This window comes from Silurus meridionalis, chromosome 1, assembly GCF_014805685.1.
Source record: "Silurus meridionalis isolate SWU-2019-XX chromosome 1, ASM1480568v1, whole genome shotgun sequence".
NCBI classification, from domain to species: Eukaryota; Metazoa; Chordata; class Actinopteri; order Siluriformes; family Siluridae; genus Silurus; species Silurus meridionalis.
The window spans coordinates 30,640,130-30,658,189 of NC_060884.1; the positions used below are offsets into that span (position 1 = coordinate 30,640,130).

Consider the following 18,060-nt stretch of genomic DNA (forward strand, 5'->3'; position numbering starts at 1 on the left):
GTCATGGTACACTAGTTCAGCTGCTTTTAAAAGCTCCTGCCACAAGCCTACTTGCTCGCTGTCATTTCCCAGCTTGATTTATCATGCAAATGTATCCATATCATGTATATTTCACCAACCTTTCAATCACGGTATGAAATTTTAATAGGCGTTTTTGTGAAATGAAGCAGCAATTAATTTGAATCTGTTTGCTTAAGAGCAGTGATTTTTCACCTCATAACTCATATTTTCTATCTCTGGGTCCTGTGTACATGTTTTTACTATACAGATGTTTGTGGACACCTGATCATTTGAATCGTATGTGCTTCTTGAACATTCTATTCCACATTTACAATTATAATAACCTCCACTCTTTTGGGAAGATGTTCCACTAGATAATGGAGTGTGCTTGTGGACATTCATTTAGCCACAAGGCTTTAAAGTCAGGTACTGATGGAGGTGAGGAGGCCTGGGGTGCAGTCACATTCATCCCAAAGGTGTTCAGTAGGGTTGAGGTCAGAGCTCTATAGCAGGAGATCTTCCTCTCCAACACATGCAAAGCAGATCTAAACGGAGCCTTCTTTGGCGCCGAGACATCGTCATGCTGGAGCAGGTTGGGTCTCCTAGATCGACGGAGTTGAAAATTTCACGCTACTGCATCCAAAGACATCTGGTAGAATTGTGTTCCTTTAAACCTTGTGGTAACAGTTTGCTGAGGGACCGCATATCAGATTACTTCGTTTAGCTGACGTCTGATGCAGAGCGTTCTCGGATAGCAGTGCTCAGACAATAACTTCTCATTTATAACAGACTTTAAGCCAAAAAAAATGTTGTAAATGTAAATTAAATGTAGCTCCAGATGTAGCCAAGATTCTCGAAGCCAGTGGTCCCCAAGCCACAGGTCCCCCTTGGGTCAATTGGTACAGGGCCACACAGAAAGAATACATAACTTACTTTATTTCCGTTTTATTTATTATCTGATTCTGAAAGATTTTTTATTTTATTTTGTTTTATTTTGGAAAATTACCGGATTCTCTCCACCACATCTGTCTATGACTCACTCTTGATGCATGTCATGATGCCTCGGTCACATGTCTTACCTCCATCGGATACTTTCTTAAAGGGGCTCCGGCCGCTAACACATTACCGCTAAATTCAAACTACCAAGCAAGCAAAATGAACAAAAAACAACACAGTGGATTCACGTTTATTATTATATTTAGAAAATACCAGTTTTTATGGTCGTATCATTTTATTTTGTCGTATTTATCCGCCACACTTTAAAGGCCGGTCCGTGAAAATATTGTCTGACATTAAACCAGTCCGGGGCGCAAAAAAGGTTGGGGACCGCTGATCTGAGCAACTCAAGATTGTTGGTTTAAATTCCAATGAAAACCATCGCCTACAGCCAAGGACGTCTCTTTCACCATACCGAATCCCTCACACTCCCAAACAAACGAAACTCATCCGTGAGCATCTAAATGCCTCTTATTATGAGTTATTCCCTCCTGTTTTTAGCTTTGACTATTTCGAACGATGGTATAAAGGCACTTTTTACTTGTTTATTGTCATCTTATGATAAATCGCTTGTTGTAAGAAGCGTACACGAGTGGGACTCGCATTTCCTGCCACTCTTTTGTTGATTTTGAAAAGCACGAAGTGATCCTTATGAAGTTCTCGGAGTGAAGCCGGAACATCAGATGAAGCCACTGATAAGTCACACAAACCCAAATAACTCCAAGTCACAAAATAAGATGGTGGGAAACTATGAATGAAGTGTATTGTTCTATATTTGGGATTTTATTTTTTTTATTCAGTTATTTCATCATTTGTTTCCCATCGATAAACACGACGTACACTGGCCTTGCTGATTAGTCGAAACCTGGACATCTGTAACATTAAGTCTGGCTTTAATGCTGATTTGAATAAATCAGTGAAATTAGACAGACAGAATGTTTTATCAAACATTTTATTTAATATAAAAGACAAAGTGGATCACAATCTCGAGGGGTAGAAACAGAAGACAGCCACAGATACAATAGAAAAATAATTTACAATATGAAGACCTAAATTGAGATTTTAAGTGAAATGAGGGGTGAATAAAAAATAGCAAAAATATCAAATCATTTCAACGAATAAAAATAAATAGATAAAAAAAAAAAACACAGTTTGAGTCAGTCCCTGGCACTTAAAGTAACTTTAAACTCGATAAAATTGTTTCAAAATAGAAGCAATTAAATTTAAATAACCGTCAATGTCTATTGGCTGAAGTCCACCACAGAGGCTCCGCCCACTGGGTACGTTTTTTTGTACCCTTTTCTGGCCAAAAATCTGATTGGCTCACTGGTCTTCGCAACATGTGTGGTGTGTGTGTGTGTGTGTGTGTGTGTGTGTGTGTGTGTGTGTGTGTGTGTGTGTGAGAAGACACTGAGCAATGAGCATTTCAAAGTGAGCAGAAAAAAGCTCCAACTTTAAAAGTTTGTTTTTTTCAGACGATTAGATGATTTCACATGTATGACGTAACACTGAATTGAACAATTGAAGCAACGTCACATGACTGACCGATCCCAGATCTCGTGTTCGCAGTCTAAGTAACTCCTTTTAGGAATCCTGGCAGGTTAGCGATAGTGAGGATTAGCAATATTTCTAATAATTTGTGTCGAATTCCTTTAAGTTTTCCAGTCAGTAAAGTGTTAAGATGACGATCCTGACAGAAATCCTGTCATGATCACGTATCAGAGCGAGCTGGCTAAGAAAACTCGTTGACCTGCGTGAGTGAGAATGAGTCCTGTTTTCCAAAAAAAAAAGTAAAACTATTGGATCCTGGACATTTTGTTTGGACTGGACGTTGCTAAACTAATGGGACATTTCCGCTTCACAGATTCCCCAAACGTCTCTGGAACATCTGTGGCTGTTCCGTGCTGCTGTTCGCCGCCTAATTCGAGATCGACAAGATCTGATAAGGATGCGGCATTGAAGTCGGGCGGGACCCGAGGCGTGCGCGAGCGAGAACTTTCCCCTTCGGCCATCATGGAGTCGAGCTCTGAGACGATGCTGAGGAACGCGGCATCCATACGAGCTTCGTCTGCTAATGAACCGTTCCTGATATTCTGCTCGTTTTCCTGGCAGCTGTACAAAGTACTAGAGCATGGCTCCTCCCACCCGCTCCACAGACTCTGATTGGCTGAATTCACTGAGCTTTGCGGCCCAAACAGATTGCTGCTGACTTCGGGAGAAGGAGATTCTACTGAGGAAAAGGTTGTGAAGCTGCTCGAGCTGGCGCAGTCATCGAAGCTGAGCCTCCTGAGAAACGGGAGACGGTTACAGCTGGGCTTTTTCTCGCTCTGCACCATGGGGCTTTTCAGACTCAACCTGCTGAGAGCCGAGGAGGGAGTCGGTGGTGTGGAGGGCACGGCGAACCTGACCATCCTGTCCTTCTGAGAACCTGGAGCTTCATCAGGGGCAGGAACATGCAGGGAGCCATGACTGTCTGAAGGATCAACAGAAGTACTGTCCAGGTTCGAGCTCGAACAGTCTCCAGCATCGTCCTGCCACTGTACAGAGGAAGAGATCTGTAACGGAGGCTCGCTCTGGAGTTTCGGAGCTCGGGATTCGAGTTCCTCAATATAAGAGTCACTTCTCTCCAAAGCCTTCTTCAGCTGGGCCATCTCTCGCTCGTTCTGTGAGATCTTCGCCTCCAACGCTGCTACGGTGAACCTGCCGAACCTGAGTCGAAAAAAGAGAATTAAAAAATCATGGGAATGTGAAAGTAAGAAAAGATAAATAAAACATGGCAATAACAAGAGTGTAGACATGTGAAAGAGTGCAGGTCAGGAAGTAAGTGAGAGTGGGTGACTAAGTGAGTGACTGATAAGTGAGTGACTGAGTGAATTAGTGAGTGACTGATGAGTGAGTGACTGAGTGAATTAGTGAGTGAGTGACTGCATAAGTGAGTGACTGAGCGAATGAGTGATTTAGTGAGTGATTGAGTGAGTGACTGAATGATTGACTAAGTGAGTGAGTGATTGAGTGACTGAGTGAGTGACAGTGATTGAGTGAGTGAGTGAGTGAGTGAGTGAGTGACTGAGTGAGCGAGTGAGTAAGCGAGTGACTGAGTGAGTGACTGGGTGATTGAGTGACTGAGTGAGTGACAGTGATTGAGTGAGTGACTGAGTGAGCAAGTGACTGAGTGAGCGAGTGAGTGAGTGACTGAGTGAGTGACTGGGTGATTGAGTGACTGAGTGAGTGACAGTGATTGAGTGAGTGACTGAGTGAGCAAGTGACTGAGTGAGCGAGTGAGTAAGCGAGTGACTGAGTGAGTGAGTGACTGAGTGAGTAAGTAAATGAGTGAGTGATTGAGTGAGTGACTAAGTGAGAGAGTGAGTGATTGAGTGCGTGATTGATGAGTGACTGAGCGACTGACTGTGACTGATTGAGCGAGTGAGAAAGCGAGTGAGTTTGAGAAAGAGAGAGTATAAATGTGTGTGAGAAAGTAAGAGTAGAAGAGAGTGTGTAGTGTAAGTAAGGTTGTGTGAATGTGTGTTTGAGAGAGAGAGAGAGAGAGAGAGATAGAGAGAGTTGGCCCCTGAGTGGGTTAGCGGTAGCGACCTAACGCTTACTTCTGAGGAGATCTGCTCTCCACCTCGGCTCTGAGACGCAGGTTTTCCTGGACGAGGTCGACGTTCTGGGAGCGCAGTGTCTTGTTCGCCTGAGGGAGAATAAACATGAGAGTTTGCCTTCAGACCGGCGGCCTTTTGATTAAGCAGCTCAGGCCTCAGAGACTCGGCTAAGAGCGGCCATTTTCCACTGAGACGGGGTCAGGACCCGTTCACACACCGCAAACACACACCACTAACTCTAGTGCACTTCCTGAAGGCAATGCTGCTGCACTCACACACTGCTGACTGCCAACGAGGAGAACAGAGCCACAGATAAGTAAAGCAAGAAGGAGGAAAAACTGTGGAACAAATAGAAAAGGAACAACAATACTAAAAATGAAAACATGAAAAGGAAAAAAACAAGTTCTAAAACTACAAAGAAAAAAAAGGAACATAAAAAAAGAGAAGGGTAAAAATTTTTTTTTTACAAAAATGGAAACAAAAGAAAGAAAAAAAGAAACTAGAGAAAAATATTCGAAAGGAGAGAAAATAGGACAAAAAAAGACAGGGCGGAAAGAAATGGAGCGAGGGAGGTAGGGATGGAGGGAAGGAAATAGGGAGGTGAAGAGAAAGAGAGACGGAAGGAAGTAAAGAGAGAGGGAGGAAAAGAAGGAAAAGGAGGGCAGGGGAAAGAAATGGAAGGGGACAGGGAAGAAAAGAAGGAAGGAAATGGAAAGGAAAAGGAGGAAAGAGGAAAGGAAATGCAGGAGGGGAGAGGAGGGTGAGAGGGAGAGAGGAGGAATGAAAGGAAGGAAAGAATTTAACGGTGTACATTTTCAGACAAAAAACGAGCAGGAAAATACATAAACACAAACAATTCAATAAATAAAATAAAGAAAGAGAAAAAGAAAAGAAGAAAGAAAGACAGAAGACACATGAACGGAGGGATGAGGGAGGAAAATCGTACATCTTTCAGCTTGTCCACGTCCTGTTGCACATTCTGATGGAGCTCATTGGCAGCTCGCAGCTTATTAGCCGTTTCCTCCAGTAGGGCGGCGCCATGCGCGGCGTCGCTGGGAGAAGTGGGAGGGGCAGCGGGCTTCAGTGAGGCCTTCAGCTGTGACTCCAGGATCCTGTTTCTGCTCTTCAGCTCCTCGTTCTCCTTCAGCAGGGTCTCCAGCTCGTCCTGTCAGAGACACGACATCGAAGTGTAGTCATATACGCTGTGGCCAAAAGTATTTGGACACCGGACTCCTCTGGCGTTCCTCAAGGAACACAAGTGTATAGGAGGTTTTTGGATTCGGAAGCATGGAATATTTTGCTTTCATTCCTTACATACCATAAACACACACACACACACACACACACACACACACACACACACACACAGATCTGACCTCGTATTCACGCAGCAGCAATTCCCCTCGTGTCTTCCTCAGATGCTTCCTCACCGAATGGCTTTCTGTGGACCCGCTTTCATTTGTAGCTCCTGTGATCACCAAGAGCGCAAATCGGAGCGTTATAAAACCGATGAAAGTAAAATGGAGGGTGGAAAATGTCCGGGAAAATATTTCCGGAAACTTTCCATAGGAACTTCTGGGGAATTTTGGAAATATTCCAAGTTGGAAACTTACTAGTAATTTATGGGAATGTATGTGAATTAATCAGAAATTTGTGAAAACTTCTTTAAACCATCATCTCTGTATCGTTTTGTTTGGTCCTGGCATGCATGCAAACTAATACAGATTAAAAAAATGACAATTGTTATTTTTTTATTTATGCGCGACAGCTTACACATGGCACAAGAACGTTCGCAGTGTAAATTGACGTAATTACGCTATTTACGTGCATTTTTTTCCCAACATGGAACATTTTTTTGGACATTATGTGCAGGATTTTAGAAATGATGTGTGTTGTGGTATGGAGGAAAGTGCAGTGCATGTAAGGGGGCGTGGCCTCAGTGGCTTCACAGCTTCCTGCAATTTTTGTAAATGAATAGTTTATTCCAAATCATTTTACTTTAATTCCCAGTGAAAGTCTCGAAAATTCCTGGAATTTTGCAACCCTTGTCCATACAGTGTTTATTAGTTAGATGTGATTAGTGTTGATGTATTGATATGACTATAAATGATGATTTTACACGACTCACTTTGTGACACAATGTCAAAATACATTTCATACGCAAGCTGGTTTTCTATATACATGGATTTATCTACAGTTTTATATAACACCAGGAAGATATTCTGAATAAACCCTCAAGTGCATCCAAGTTCTTATTGTTCTCACACATAAATATAGTCTACAAACAGTATTTGCCAAAATCAAATGTTCTAAACTAGAGACGAGGACACTCCTCTCACCGATGATTTCTCGGCACGGGTTCTCAGGTGTGATGGGAACTCTGCAGGTCGGACACTGACTGCACTTTTGAAGCCAAAGCTCGATGCAGGCTGCGCAGAACACGTGGTGGTTACAGCAGATCGTCGGCTTGCGAACCTGCATGCGTGGGACAAGAAAAAAAAAGGGTCAGGAGGAATTGTGAGGGACGTTGGACTTGTAATCGAAAGGTCATGAGTTCAAATGGCAATATCACCAAACTGCAGTGCTGGGTCCTTGAGCAAGGCCCATAACCCTCGCCTGGTGGTCGATGGAGATGTGTTTCCAATGAACCCATTGTAATTTGAAAATATCGCGAGTCGACACACGGCCTAGCCCACCCAGGAATCATAAAATTCATTATTTATCAAAGTACAGTACAGAATTTAGAATACAGAGTAATTTACAGTATTGTAAGAAGTAGAATTTACGGTATGTATGTACGTGGTCGGAGTCGGATGCGCTCTGTCTCAGTGTCTGGCGACGGCGACGGCGATAAAAAGGAGAGAGAAAAAAGTAAAAGTGGGCTTTAAATCAGACCACAAAACACAGAGAGAAATGCGGAAAAAAAAGTATAAATAGTTCTCTGTAATTGTAACTCGTTCTGGATGAGGACGTCTGCCAAATGCTGCCAAATGAGAATGAGGGCTTTGATATTTATATCTAAGATGGCATCATTTCACACACGAGAAGCAGAAAGCCAGTCATGTAGGCCCTTTGCTTATATAGAGAAAAACTGTAACTGTGTAACAGTAAATCTAATAATGTGTGTAAACTTGTCAATTATTTTGACCCTGAAGACACTATTTTTCACTTTCTCTTTAACATTTCAGTGTCTTTTTTTAGTAACATTTGCCTATTATTTACACGATCAGGTCTCTAGGTTGGATATTTGAATGACTGTGAAATCCCATGTTCATGATACTCTACATGGATGGTCTAAGATGGCCAGTTTAATGAGTAAATAATGACACCTCAAAGCAGCATTCCAGACAAGTTTCCAAGCAAGGTTTCTTTTTGAGATTTTTTCTAAAGAAAAAACTTGTATTTTCATGTTCAACACACAGGTTATTTACAGTCATTTATATTATTAAATACCTATTATGCATTCATAATATACAACATTGATGAACCAGACCTAATACATTTGTACAGCATGACATTTTGACAATTATCTCTTCTTTTTTCCTCATTAAACCATTTTACTGCTTTATAAACCTTTTGTTTTGTCGTCTAATAATATCTATTACAGTGGAGCTTTGTGTATTTTTTTTATATATATACAGTCATAACCAATAGGTTAATATTCTCCTACATAAGCATGTCTGAGTCGGTATTTTGTGAAATTTGATCCAATATATATCAGTAATCTGACACACAATTCGAATATATAAAAAAGCATGTTTGTGAAGTGCGCATGCGCACAAAGCACTTAGTCGTTATACATATTAAATGTTTATTATTATATATGGAAATAGACGTCAATGTAAAAAAAAACTAAACTATAAAAAGCGGCCTATCAAGCCTAATTAAACAGTAAAATGGTAAAAACAAGCAACTTAATTAAAACCGTTTACTAATAAAAAAAAAACCTAATGTAAATTACTTTGGCATGAAAAGAGATATCAGAAATAGTTTTAATTGAATTTCAATTCATACAGTAAAATATATAAATACAGAAAGAGCGAATATTTACAATAAAGGGTATTAATCTTTTTTTCTTTTTTTAAATAAACCCAACCGGAAGTAAACACACCGCCTTGTTGAATAACGTGTTTTGAATCATAATTAATAAGATCTGATGTAATATTTATTACCTTTCCGAGACAAATCTGACAGGATATGGGTAATGTCAGAGAAAGAGTTACGCTCTGGACGTTTTGAGCCATTTTCTGTGTGTAAAATAAAGCATTAAAATGACACGAAACAAAACAAAACAAAACAAAACTCCCCCCTCTGTAGTGCAGCGGTTACAACTACGGCGAGTCGGAGGGACCAAACAACGCCGAAACAGATTAGGAGTAAAAATGAGCGCTTGATGCGCATGCGCAATGAAGGGAAATTGAGTCGCCATGATTTCTGAGTAGATATTCTGATTAATGGCATTTCTTGGTTTAGTGTTTGGCAAATAAATAATACATAACGTGTTACTGTCTTCTACGCAAGTCCTAAGAGGCATTATAATTTTTTTTTCTTCCTTGTTTTCTCGTAATCACGACTTTTAGTGTATTTGCCATAAGATCATGTTCTAGAGAAATTTAGCACTGATCATGAGAAAACAATGTTATTGAGATGACAAGAAAATTATGTCGTGACAATGACAAAACGACTTTTAAAATGTTGAGATCACCAGAAAACAGGAAAGAAAAAGAAATGTTATAATGCATGGGCTTTCAGGACTTTCGTTGTCTCCTAACATGTAGGACAAATGCATGTAGAAGCGCAACACTCTGCCTGATCAAACATGGCAATCCATACAAACCTGCACTCTTACTGCTTTTATTTTCCCTAGTTTTAGATATTGCATCTCAGGAACAGGCCATGGATGGATCACCAGTCCATCGCAGTCGTTTTTTCACACCCTCAACCACACCAAGGGTCAATTTTACACTTGCTCCATCGCCTTTCTTTAAGTGCTTTCCTTATCAGGGTCACAGAGCCTGGACACTTATGATGGAAATGGAACTGGAGATGTAGGTGGGAAATTACAAGTTGCAGTTTAGCCTCGAATACAGTATTAGGCCCATAAACCAAAGAAGAAAACAACAACAATAATAAAGACATCATCAACAACAACAACAACAACAATAGCATTCGCTAATCTACATACTGTCTTGTTTTTCAGAAATGGAAGGAAACCAGAGAACACTGAAGAAACCTACATGGACACAATAAAACATGGAATTCATTGGAATTCACAAAATCAACCACTACATGATTAGTGTAACAGCTGCCTTTCCAACGATGGTAAGCAATTTATGTCTGTACTTTGGAGAGTCACAAACAGCTGGAACCAAATTCCTTGTGTGTGTCAACACACTTGGCCAATAAACCCGATTCTGATTCTGATTCTGAAGTGCGTGCACAAATGTATATTTATTACATATAACTTTTTCAATTCATTATAGACACAAAAATGATAAAAGAAGGAAAACATAGTTAAGAAAATTTGCTTGGAAGTTGATGCTTTGCTTCTGTACCATCCAATTAAACCAAAACTTGGCATATGATTTGAATTTATCTGTTAAAAACTGCACACAATTTTCTGGCATTTCCAAATAGCTAACTTTACAGCTTGCTGCATAGCTAACACAATCATAGGCTTGGTTATTTAAGCTAATGTTAACTCTTAAGTTTGGTTTTCCCCAAACATCCCCCTCAAGAAAGTTGCAATAATTAGTCAAGTCAAGTGGCTTTTATTGTCATTTATACTATACACAGTGGTACACAGTACACAGTAGAAACAAGACACCCTGGTGCTACACTAAACAACAACATAGAGCTACAACACAACACAAAGCTACATAAAGTGCATCGAATGCAACCGAGTGCATACAGTGCGGCCGAAAAACAGTGCAGACAGACAACACAAGACAAGACACAAAACCCAATTTAGCGCCGATCAGTAAACCTACCGTATACTTCGATTATACAGTACTGTGTGAAGAGAACTGTAAAAACTATAATTGGGAGTAAATATAAACAAACACAATGCAGTGCAATAAAACAGCTGTAGCAGCAGTCAAGAGGTCCAAAAACCAGCATGTAAACAGTATAATACTGTCAAAAACTGCAAAAAACAGCAGGTAAACAGTATAATACTGTCAAAAGGTGCAAGAAACAGCAGGTAAACAGTATAATACTGTCAAGAGGTCCAAAAACCAGCATGTAAACAGTGTAATGCGGTCAAGCATAAATAATAATAAATAAATGATGGTGGAATGGATTGAGATGAGTAATGAGTGTGTGTTAAGTTCAGGTTGTACAGTTCGGTAACACACATTTGAGTGAGTGTGTGTGTGTGTGTGTGTGTGTGTGTGTGTGTGTGTGTGTGTGTGTGTGAGTCCCATTTAAATTCTGTGTATTGAGGAGCTTGATGGCTCTGTAAAAAAAGCTGTTGCACAGTCTGAATGTGGCGGCCCGAATGCTTCGGAACCTCTTTCCTGATGGCAGGAGTGTGAAGAGTGTGTGTGACGGGTGTGTGTGCATTGTTAAGTTAAAGTTTAAATAGTGAATGTAGCTAATGCTAATATTTGAACTAGACTGATAGATAAACAGTCTTCTGTAGGCTTCTTTGTTTTCAGTACGTTATTAATTCTGTAAGTGAAGGACAGGGAACGTTTTTGACAGGATGATTTTGGACGTCCTCGTTTGGCGATGCCTCATAACTCATTGTCAAATATCGGGGCAGAATATGCGTGTTGCTTTATTGTCTTATGGTTTAATGGCAGACTGTCTCAGAGGCCTGGTGAGCTAACGGGATTAGCATTGAACTGCTGGGAAAACAGTGTTGTACATTGATTGCACCGATGCTGGAACTACATTAGTGTTATTTAATGCAAGTGTTTCATTTCAACACACCATCCATCGCTGACTCTCTATTAAAATGTTGTGTGTAGATTATGCATTATGGAGAGACAAAGCTGTAGGACGTTGCCGTCTTAAAACCCTGACCTTCGACCTTCTTTTTATATTTACATTTACGGACGCTCTTATCCAAAGTGACTTATAATTATCTTATTTATACAACTGAGCAGATGAGGGATAAGGGCCTTGCTCAGGGGGCCCAGCAGTAGCAGCTTGGTGTTCCTGGGATTTAAACTCACAACCTTCTGATTGAACTTCTCAACATCTTAACCACTTAGCGTAGTTTCATTTACAGAGCGACATACAGTAATTTTTTTTTATCTCATTCATACAACTGAGCAGCTATAGGGTTAAGGGCCTTTACTCAAGGACCCTGGAGGGACAATATTGTGTGGCTGGGATTTTAACTCACAACCTATGGATCCAAAGTCCAATGCCAACCATGAAGCTACCACCTTTATATAGTTTAGTATGCAATTCAATTCAAATTCAATTCATTTTGTATTGCGCTTTTAACAATGGACATTGTCTCAAAGCAGCTTTACACAGATAAAGTGCTGATAAAGAATGAAGATGTTCTTTATAAGTGTAAGTTTGTCCCTGATTAGCGAGCCGGTGGCGACTGTTGTGAAGGAAACAAAAGGGCATAAGGAAGAAACCATGAGAGGAACCAGGCTCTTGAGGGAACCCGTCCTCATCTGGGTGGCACCGAATGTCCATTTATTACTGATGTTGAGGTGCAGTGATGGTGATCAGATGCAAACTGTAGTCATGAGGCAGTGTAGCAGACTGTTGACATTCCACAATCCTCAAAGCTCCTTTATTAGGTCTGTTTGTATTTATATATTTGTCTATGCCTTGTATGCTGTGACTTTATTCAAGGAAATTTGATTGATTGTATGTTTTCTTAAAATTCTTTCAAAATAAATGTGTGAAAGCCTTGAAAAGAAATCTGTCTTTCATCTAAGGATGTTGTGATCTCTTAATCATTTAAAATGTAAAAATCAGGGAAAAACAGCTTTATTAGCAACCACCCTCTGTTTTACACCAGATGGTTATTCGCTTCCGAATCATGCATTAACATTGTCTGAAAGACCAAACTGTGGATTTTGCCTTGCATAACCAATCAGATGTAATGCATCACCAGTGTAAGGCACAGATCACTTCATTTGGTCTTTAACCAGCCCAACAGTTATTGCTCCAGTTGTACAGGTGACGCCTGAGGCCGCTGTGCAGCGAAGGGACCTCTGGAGTTTATCTTTATTGCTAATCTCACCGCATAGCTCAGAGGTGCGAATCGGAAACTGTTCAGAGTGTCATGTGCGTTCCAATATCAGTGAGCCCTCAACATCTCAACTACATTTGGAAAGAAGAGCTTATGTGGTCAACTCGGTCAGTTCTAAACTTTAGGACTGAGCTCTAGTAATATGCACATTTAAAACACAACAATGGCAATCAAAATCTGTTTATTACTGCAAGGTGCATTTTCAAGACCATCAGGAAGAAAATAGAAAGTGTTGGAGATTTGAGGGGATTCAGCCACAAGGGTGTTTGGAAAGTCAGGTACTGATGTAGGTGAGGTGACACAGCCTGGGGTTCAGTCAGCATTGGGATCAGAGATTTATAGAAGGAGATCTTTCACTCTAACCCATGTAAAGAATTTCTTCATGGAGCTGGCTTTTGTTCTCATGCTGGAACAGGTTTGGATCTCTGGGGTTTGTTGTGTGCCTCTAGCTTTGTGGAAATAGTCTGGAAGGACCACATATGGCTGGGAAAGTCAGGTGTCTCCAAAATCCTCTGTGTATATAGTATATGAGTGTTTGTTGTATATAGAGATGACATGATAACGTGCTTTTTTTTTTTCAAATATATCAGTAAAAGCTATTACACTGTAACGCAGGATTTTACATGGAACATATCAAATTTTTAGGGGCGGGGTGGGGGGGGGGGGGTTTGCCATATATAAGTAGTTTTGTTAGGAGTTATTTTAATTATTTTTGCGGTAAAATAAGCATTTTGTAGCCTAAAAATTAATCTGTGATGCTTTTCTTGGGTATGCGGTACATTCATTTCATCAGCAGCACCTTCATCATCATTAGTACTGCACAATTCATCATCATCTTCATCATTTAAGTTGTATCTTCACCGGTGTATACCTATAAAGAATTTTTTATGTAAAATTTTATGTAAAAATTGCGTAGGTTTAAGAATATTGAAAGTGTGTAAGAGCAGAGGAAAGGTTTATACGAGTGTACAGTATACAGGTATTCTGTACATACTGGGTTGCCACTTGGCGGATTTTCACCTATCGCAGGGGGGGTTCTGGAAAGTTACCCTGTGATAGGCGAGGGATTACTGTATAATATTATAATAAAATATAAACAATGTATAATATAAAGTCAATCGAGTAACACAAGAAAAAAAAATCCAGTCAGGTCTGTTTTATATGAACATTTTACAAAATTTTTCATTTAGTTGAGAAACTAATTTTATTTGTTACAGGATCTGATATCCAGTATGTTTTCTCTGATATCAGATCAACTATACGATCCATGATATTGATACTTTGTGCCATGTTTAATTGTAAACCGAATAAGAACTTTACATAGACAGAGGTATTGAGACTCCTGACTTCTCCAGCCATATGCGGATCTTCTTGCAAGCATACAATTGTACAGGACGTCTTTAGAAGTAATGTTTTCAAACCTGTGCACAAAAACAGCTCCACGAAGATATGGGTTGAAGTTGAAGATCTCCTGCTATGTAGCTCCAACCCTATTGGAACGAATGTGAAAGAGACCCCAAGCCTCCTCACCTCATCTACATAAGTATCTGACTTTACTAACACCCTAATGGTTAAATATCAGCACAAATCTCCACAAGCACACTCCAAAATCTAGTGGAACATCATCCCAGAAGAATGGAGGATATTCTAACAGAGAATGGGGACTACATGTGGAATGGGATGTTAAAAAAGCACATACGTATCTAATGTTCAGGTTTCAACAAACTTTTGTGCGTATTGTTTAAATTTACCAAATAAAGCAAATCGAACAGCTGTAGGTGTTTCCACGTAGGTTTGTGATTGGGTAGATAGATTTTACTTAAGCTCCGCCCTCATTGATCTAAAAGCTGTGAGTTTTTTTCAGAAGACTCACAGCATTATGGGTAATCTCTGGCTGGTACCTCATTTACTTCAATGCAAAAGTTTAATATCATTTACCAAGTGTACATTTTTTGCATTTTGCCTTATTGTTTTTTGAAGAAACAAGGCGCAGTGGTGAAATATTCAGTATTCTTTTCATATATCGCATTTCACCCGACCCCCATTATACGAGCCTCACACACTGCTTTGTAATCGTTCACTCATTAATTGGTGACAGTCAATTAATCACCGGTGTCTGGACGCTGTTGCCTATCGATCTCGCCCGCCGCTCTTATTTTTCATCCCTTAAATGACACGGATCGGCGGAGCCATCTCGGCCGCATAATGGAGGGCGGTGGGGCGCGTGACCCACCTGCCGGAATGGCGTCTTTACCATTTAGGCTGAAAAGGTTTAGACTGCCTTAGAGCAGGGGATTGGGACGGAGCCGAGCTCTGCTGCTCGCATGACCTTTTCGGCTTGGAGCTTAATCACTGACAAATGCTTACATTAATTAGCCGAGCCCCCTTCCTTCCCTCCCATCGTCCTCCACACACACACACACACACACAAGTGTGTTTTCGCTGAGCCTAAGCATGCCGAGGCTGAACTCTCAGGGCGATTGAGACATTTCACTCCACTTCCTGCAGGTGGGAGATATTGATTAGGGAGGCACCCCGACAGGGATCGCCATGGAGACAGGACCTCAGGATGCTCACCTTAGACCTCTGTTCAATTTATCTTAAAGTGTGCACTAAACCTATGCACTTGACTGTATTAGGGATAAATGCTTGGAGCACATGTACTAAGGTTCCCTAGTTTAGTTTTGTGCAAATTCCAAGTGTTTACTTTGGTTTACTTGTGGGTTCTAGTGTCTAAAGATTATTGTTTTACCTCCTGATTTCCTCATTCCCTATTTTCTTGGCTTCTCGTTTTCCAGTTTTGAGGTTTCGCAAGTTTCCAGTGTGAGTACATGTAAAGCATTTGATACTGTCATTGGACAGTAACGAAGTAAATGTAATTTCTATGTTTCTGTATTTTACTCAAGTATTTCCATTCTTTGACTTTTTCTCTACTACATTTTGCAAAATCAGAAACCTTTTTTATTCACGAGGATAAAAACTGGTCAAACACACAGCAAGTCACCAATCAGGGTGTTTTGGTTGCCGGTTGGTATCTACTGTAGCACAAACATACAGTTCAGCATCAGTTCAACAGCAAGCAGAATATTTTTTAAAGAAAAAATGCTGGAAGAAACTTCTGATTCGAACTCAATACAACAAACGTGACCTCATTTGCATGATTTATTTTAGTAGTTTTGTGATAATTATAATAGAAATCAATCAGTGTTTGAGTCATTAATATCATTCTATTATCTAGTGTGCTGAGAGTCACATTCGAGTCTTTTCACATAAAGTCGATTGAGTAACGAATCTTGTAATAAAAATGATAATAGGAACATTATAGTTATTATAATTTATACTTATGTACATTTGAAGGCAAATACTTTTGTACTTTTACTCGTCCACCACTGGGCGTTTGGCAGATGCCCTTATCCAGAGAGACTCAACAACTGAGCTGCTGAGGGGTAAAGGGTTTTGCTCAGTGGTTGGGATTCGACCTCAAAACTTACAGATCCAACGTTCAATGCCTTCACTACTAAGCTGCCACCTTTTCTTTGATTGATTTTTCCCGGGATCTTGTTCCAAACTTCTACTGCTATGTTTTTCCTACTTCACAAGTGCTCCCAGAACCTTGGAATTATTACCTTGTTCCCTAGTTTTCTCATTCCCAATAAATAAAACGGTGTCCATGAGAAATACTGGACTGTTGAGCATCAGGGATGAACTGCAGGAAGAAGGTGGATTTTATACTCTGATAGACTGAGAGCACTTCAGTGTAGTGCACTTTACTGGAGATTTTATGGTGCTAAAGACACACACATACACACACAAACTCTCACACACATTTACACACACATTTACACACACACTCACACACCCTCACACACAACTCACACTCACACACACACACACACACACACACACACACACACACACACACACACACACCTCACACACACACACTCACATACACACTCACACACACACACACACCCTCACACACCCTCACACATACCCTCACACACTAATATTTCTATAGTACAGAAACACTAGAAGCATCACCAGCACTGGTTTACTTTCTTTCTTTCTTTCTTTCTTTCTTTCTTTCTTTCTTTCTTTCTTTCTTTCTTTCTTTCTTTCTTTCTTTCTTTCTTTCTTTCTTTCTTTCTTTCTTTTTATCTCATGCTCTATATTGCAGTCTTTCTGTTTCTCTTTGTCTCCATCCATCTTTCTCTCTTTTATCTGTCTTATTTTGTACCACTTTTATTCTTTTTCTTTCTTTCTTTCTTTCTTTCTTTCTTTCTTTCTTTCTTTCTTTCTTTCTTTCTTTCTTTCTTTCTTTCTGTCTCGCTCTAATTTTGACTCACTCCTTCTGCCTATCTTTCCCATTTCCTCTTTCTTTCTGTCTTTTTCTTTACATCCATCTTTTCTCTTTACTCTTTTTCTGCCATTTTCCTTCTATCTGTCTGTTCTCTCTCTCTCCCCCTCTCTCTCTCTGTCTTTCACTTACTTCTACTTTCTGTCTCCATTTGTGCCTTTCCTCACTTTCTCTCTTCTCCTGTAACTAGCTTGCATTTTCCTCTTTCTCTTTCTGTTTGTTTATCTCTTTTCAGCCTCTCTCTCGCTCTCTCTCTCTCTCTCTCTCTCTCTCTCTCTCTCTCTCTCTCTCTCTCTCTCTCTCTGTATAATGTGGATTCTTTATTGCGTGGCCTGCAGCGGTGTCCTGTTCTCTCCATGCTCCTTTACAGAGCAGCTGCGTCCCCTCTCAACCTCTGAGTGTCTACACACACACACACACACACACACACACACACACACAGAGTCAGGGGGCCCCTGGGAGCATGCAGGGTGGATTATTATGGAAATGCTGTTCTTCTTCCGCTCGGCCCCTCCTGTAGCACAGCTGGGTGGAGCTCCATTACAGCACCATGCCAATCTGTCCCATACCCCCCCATACATACACATATACACACACACACACACACACACACACACACACACACACACACACAGATATACACAACACACCCTCTATTCCGCCTGCTGTTACACCTGTATTTAACACTCTAACCCAACACACACCATCACTCTCACACATTTACCTCCAATATTCTAATGTCTATAAAGAGCATGTTCTTAAACAGTCTAATTATCTCATTAGAATTTATTTTCTAAAAAATGACAAAACTGGTTTAAAATTTTCAGCCAATCAACATCCAGGATGAGCTTAGCATAGGCATTATTAAAAAAAAA

General features: G+C 40.3%; 1 protein-coding gene across 3 annotated transcripts; it reads right to left on the minus strand.

The window, feature by feature from the left end:
* Positions 1–1,932: 1,932 nt before the first annotated feature.
* On the minus strand, positions 1,933–8,943 carry obi1 (ORC ubiquitin ligase 1). 3 transcript variants are annotated; one of them, XM_046860935.1, is made up of 8 exons: positions 8,771–8,943; positions 7,385–7,430; positions 7,176–7,285; positions 6,938–7,073; positions 5,975–6,066; positions 5,545–5,763; positions 4,599–4,687; positions 1,933–3,705 (listed from the first exon to the last, which is right to left on the minus strand). In XM_046860935.1, exons 1-8 carry the CDS (start codon positions 8,840–8,842, stop codon positions 2,793–2,795), a joined length of 1,677 nt encoding a protein of 558 aa, XP_046716891.1. In that variant the 5' UTR covers positions 8,843–8,943; the 3' UTR covers positions 1,933–2,792. The 3 variants fall into 3 exon arrangements, with proteins under 3 accessions (XP_046716891.1, XP_046716912.1, XP_046716901.1); XM_046860956.1 differs by lacking the exons at positions 7,176–7,285; positions 7,385–7,430 and having other exon boundaries at positions 8,771–8,942; XM_046860945.1 differs by lacking the exon at positions 8,771–8,943 and having other exon boundaries at positions 7,171–7,430.
* Between the last annotated feature and the right edge of the window lie 9,117 nt (positions 8,944–18,060).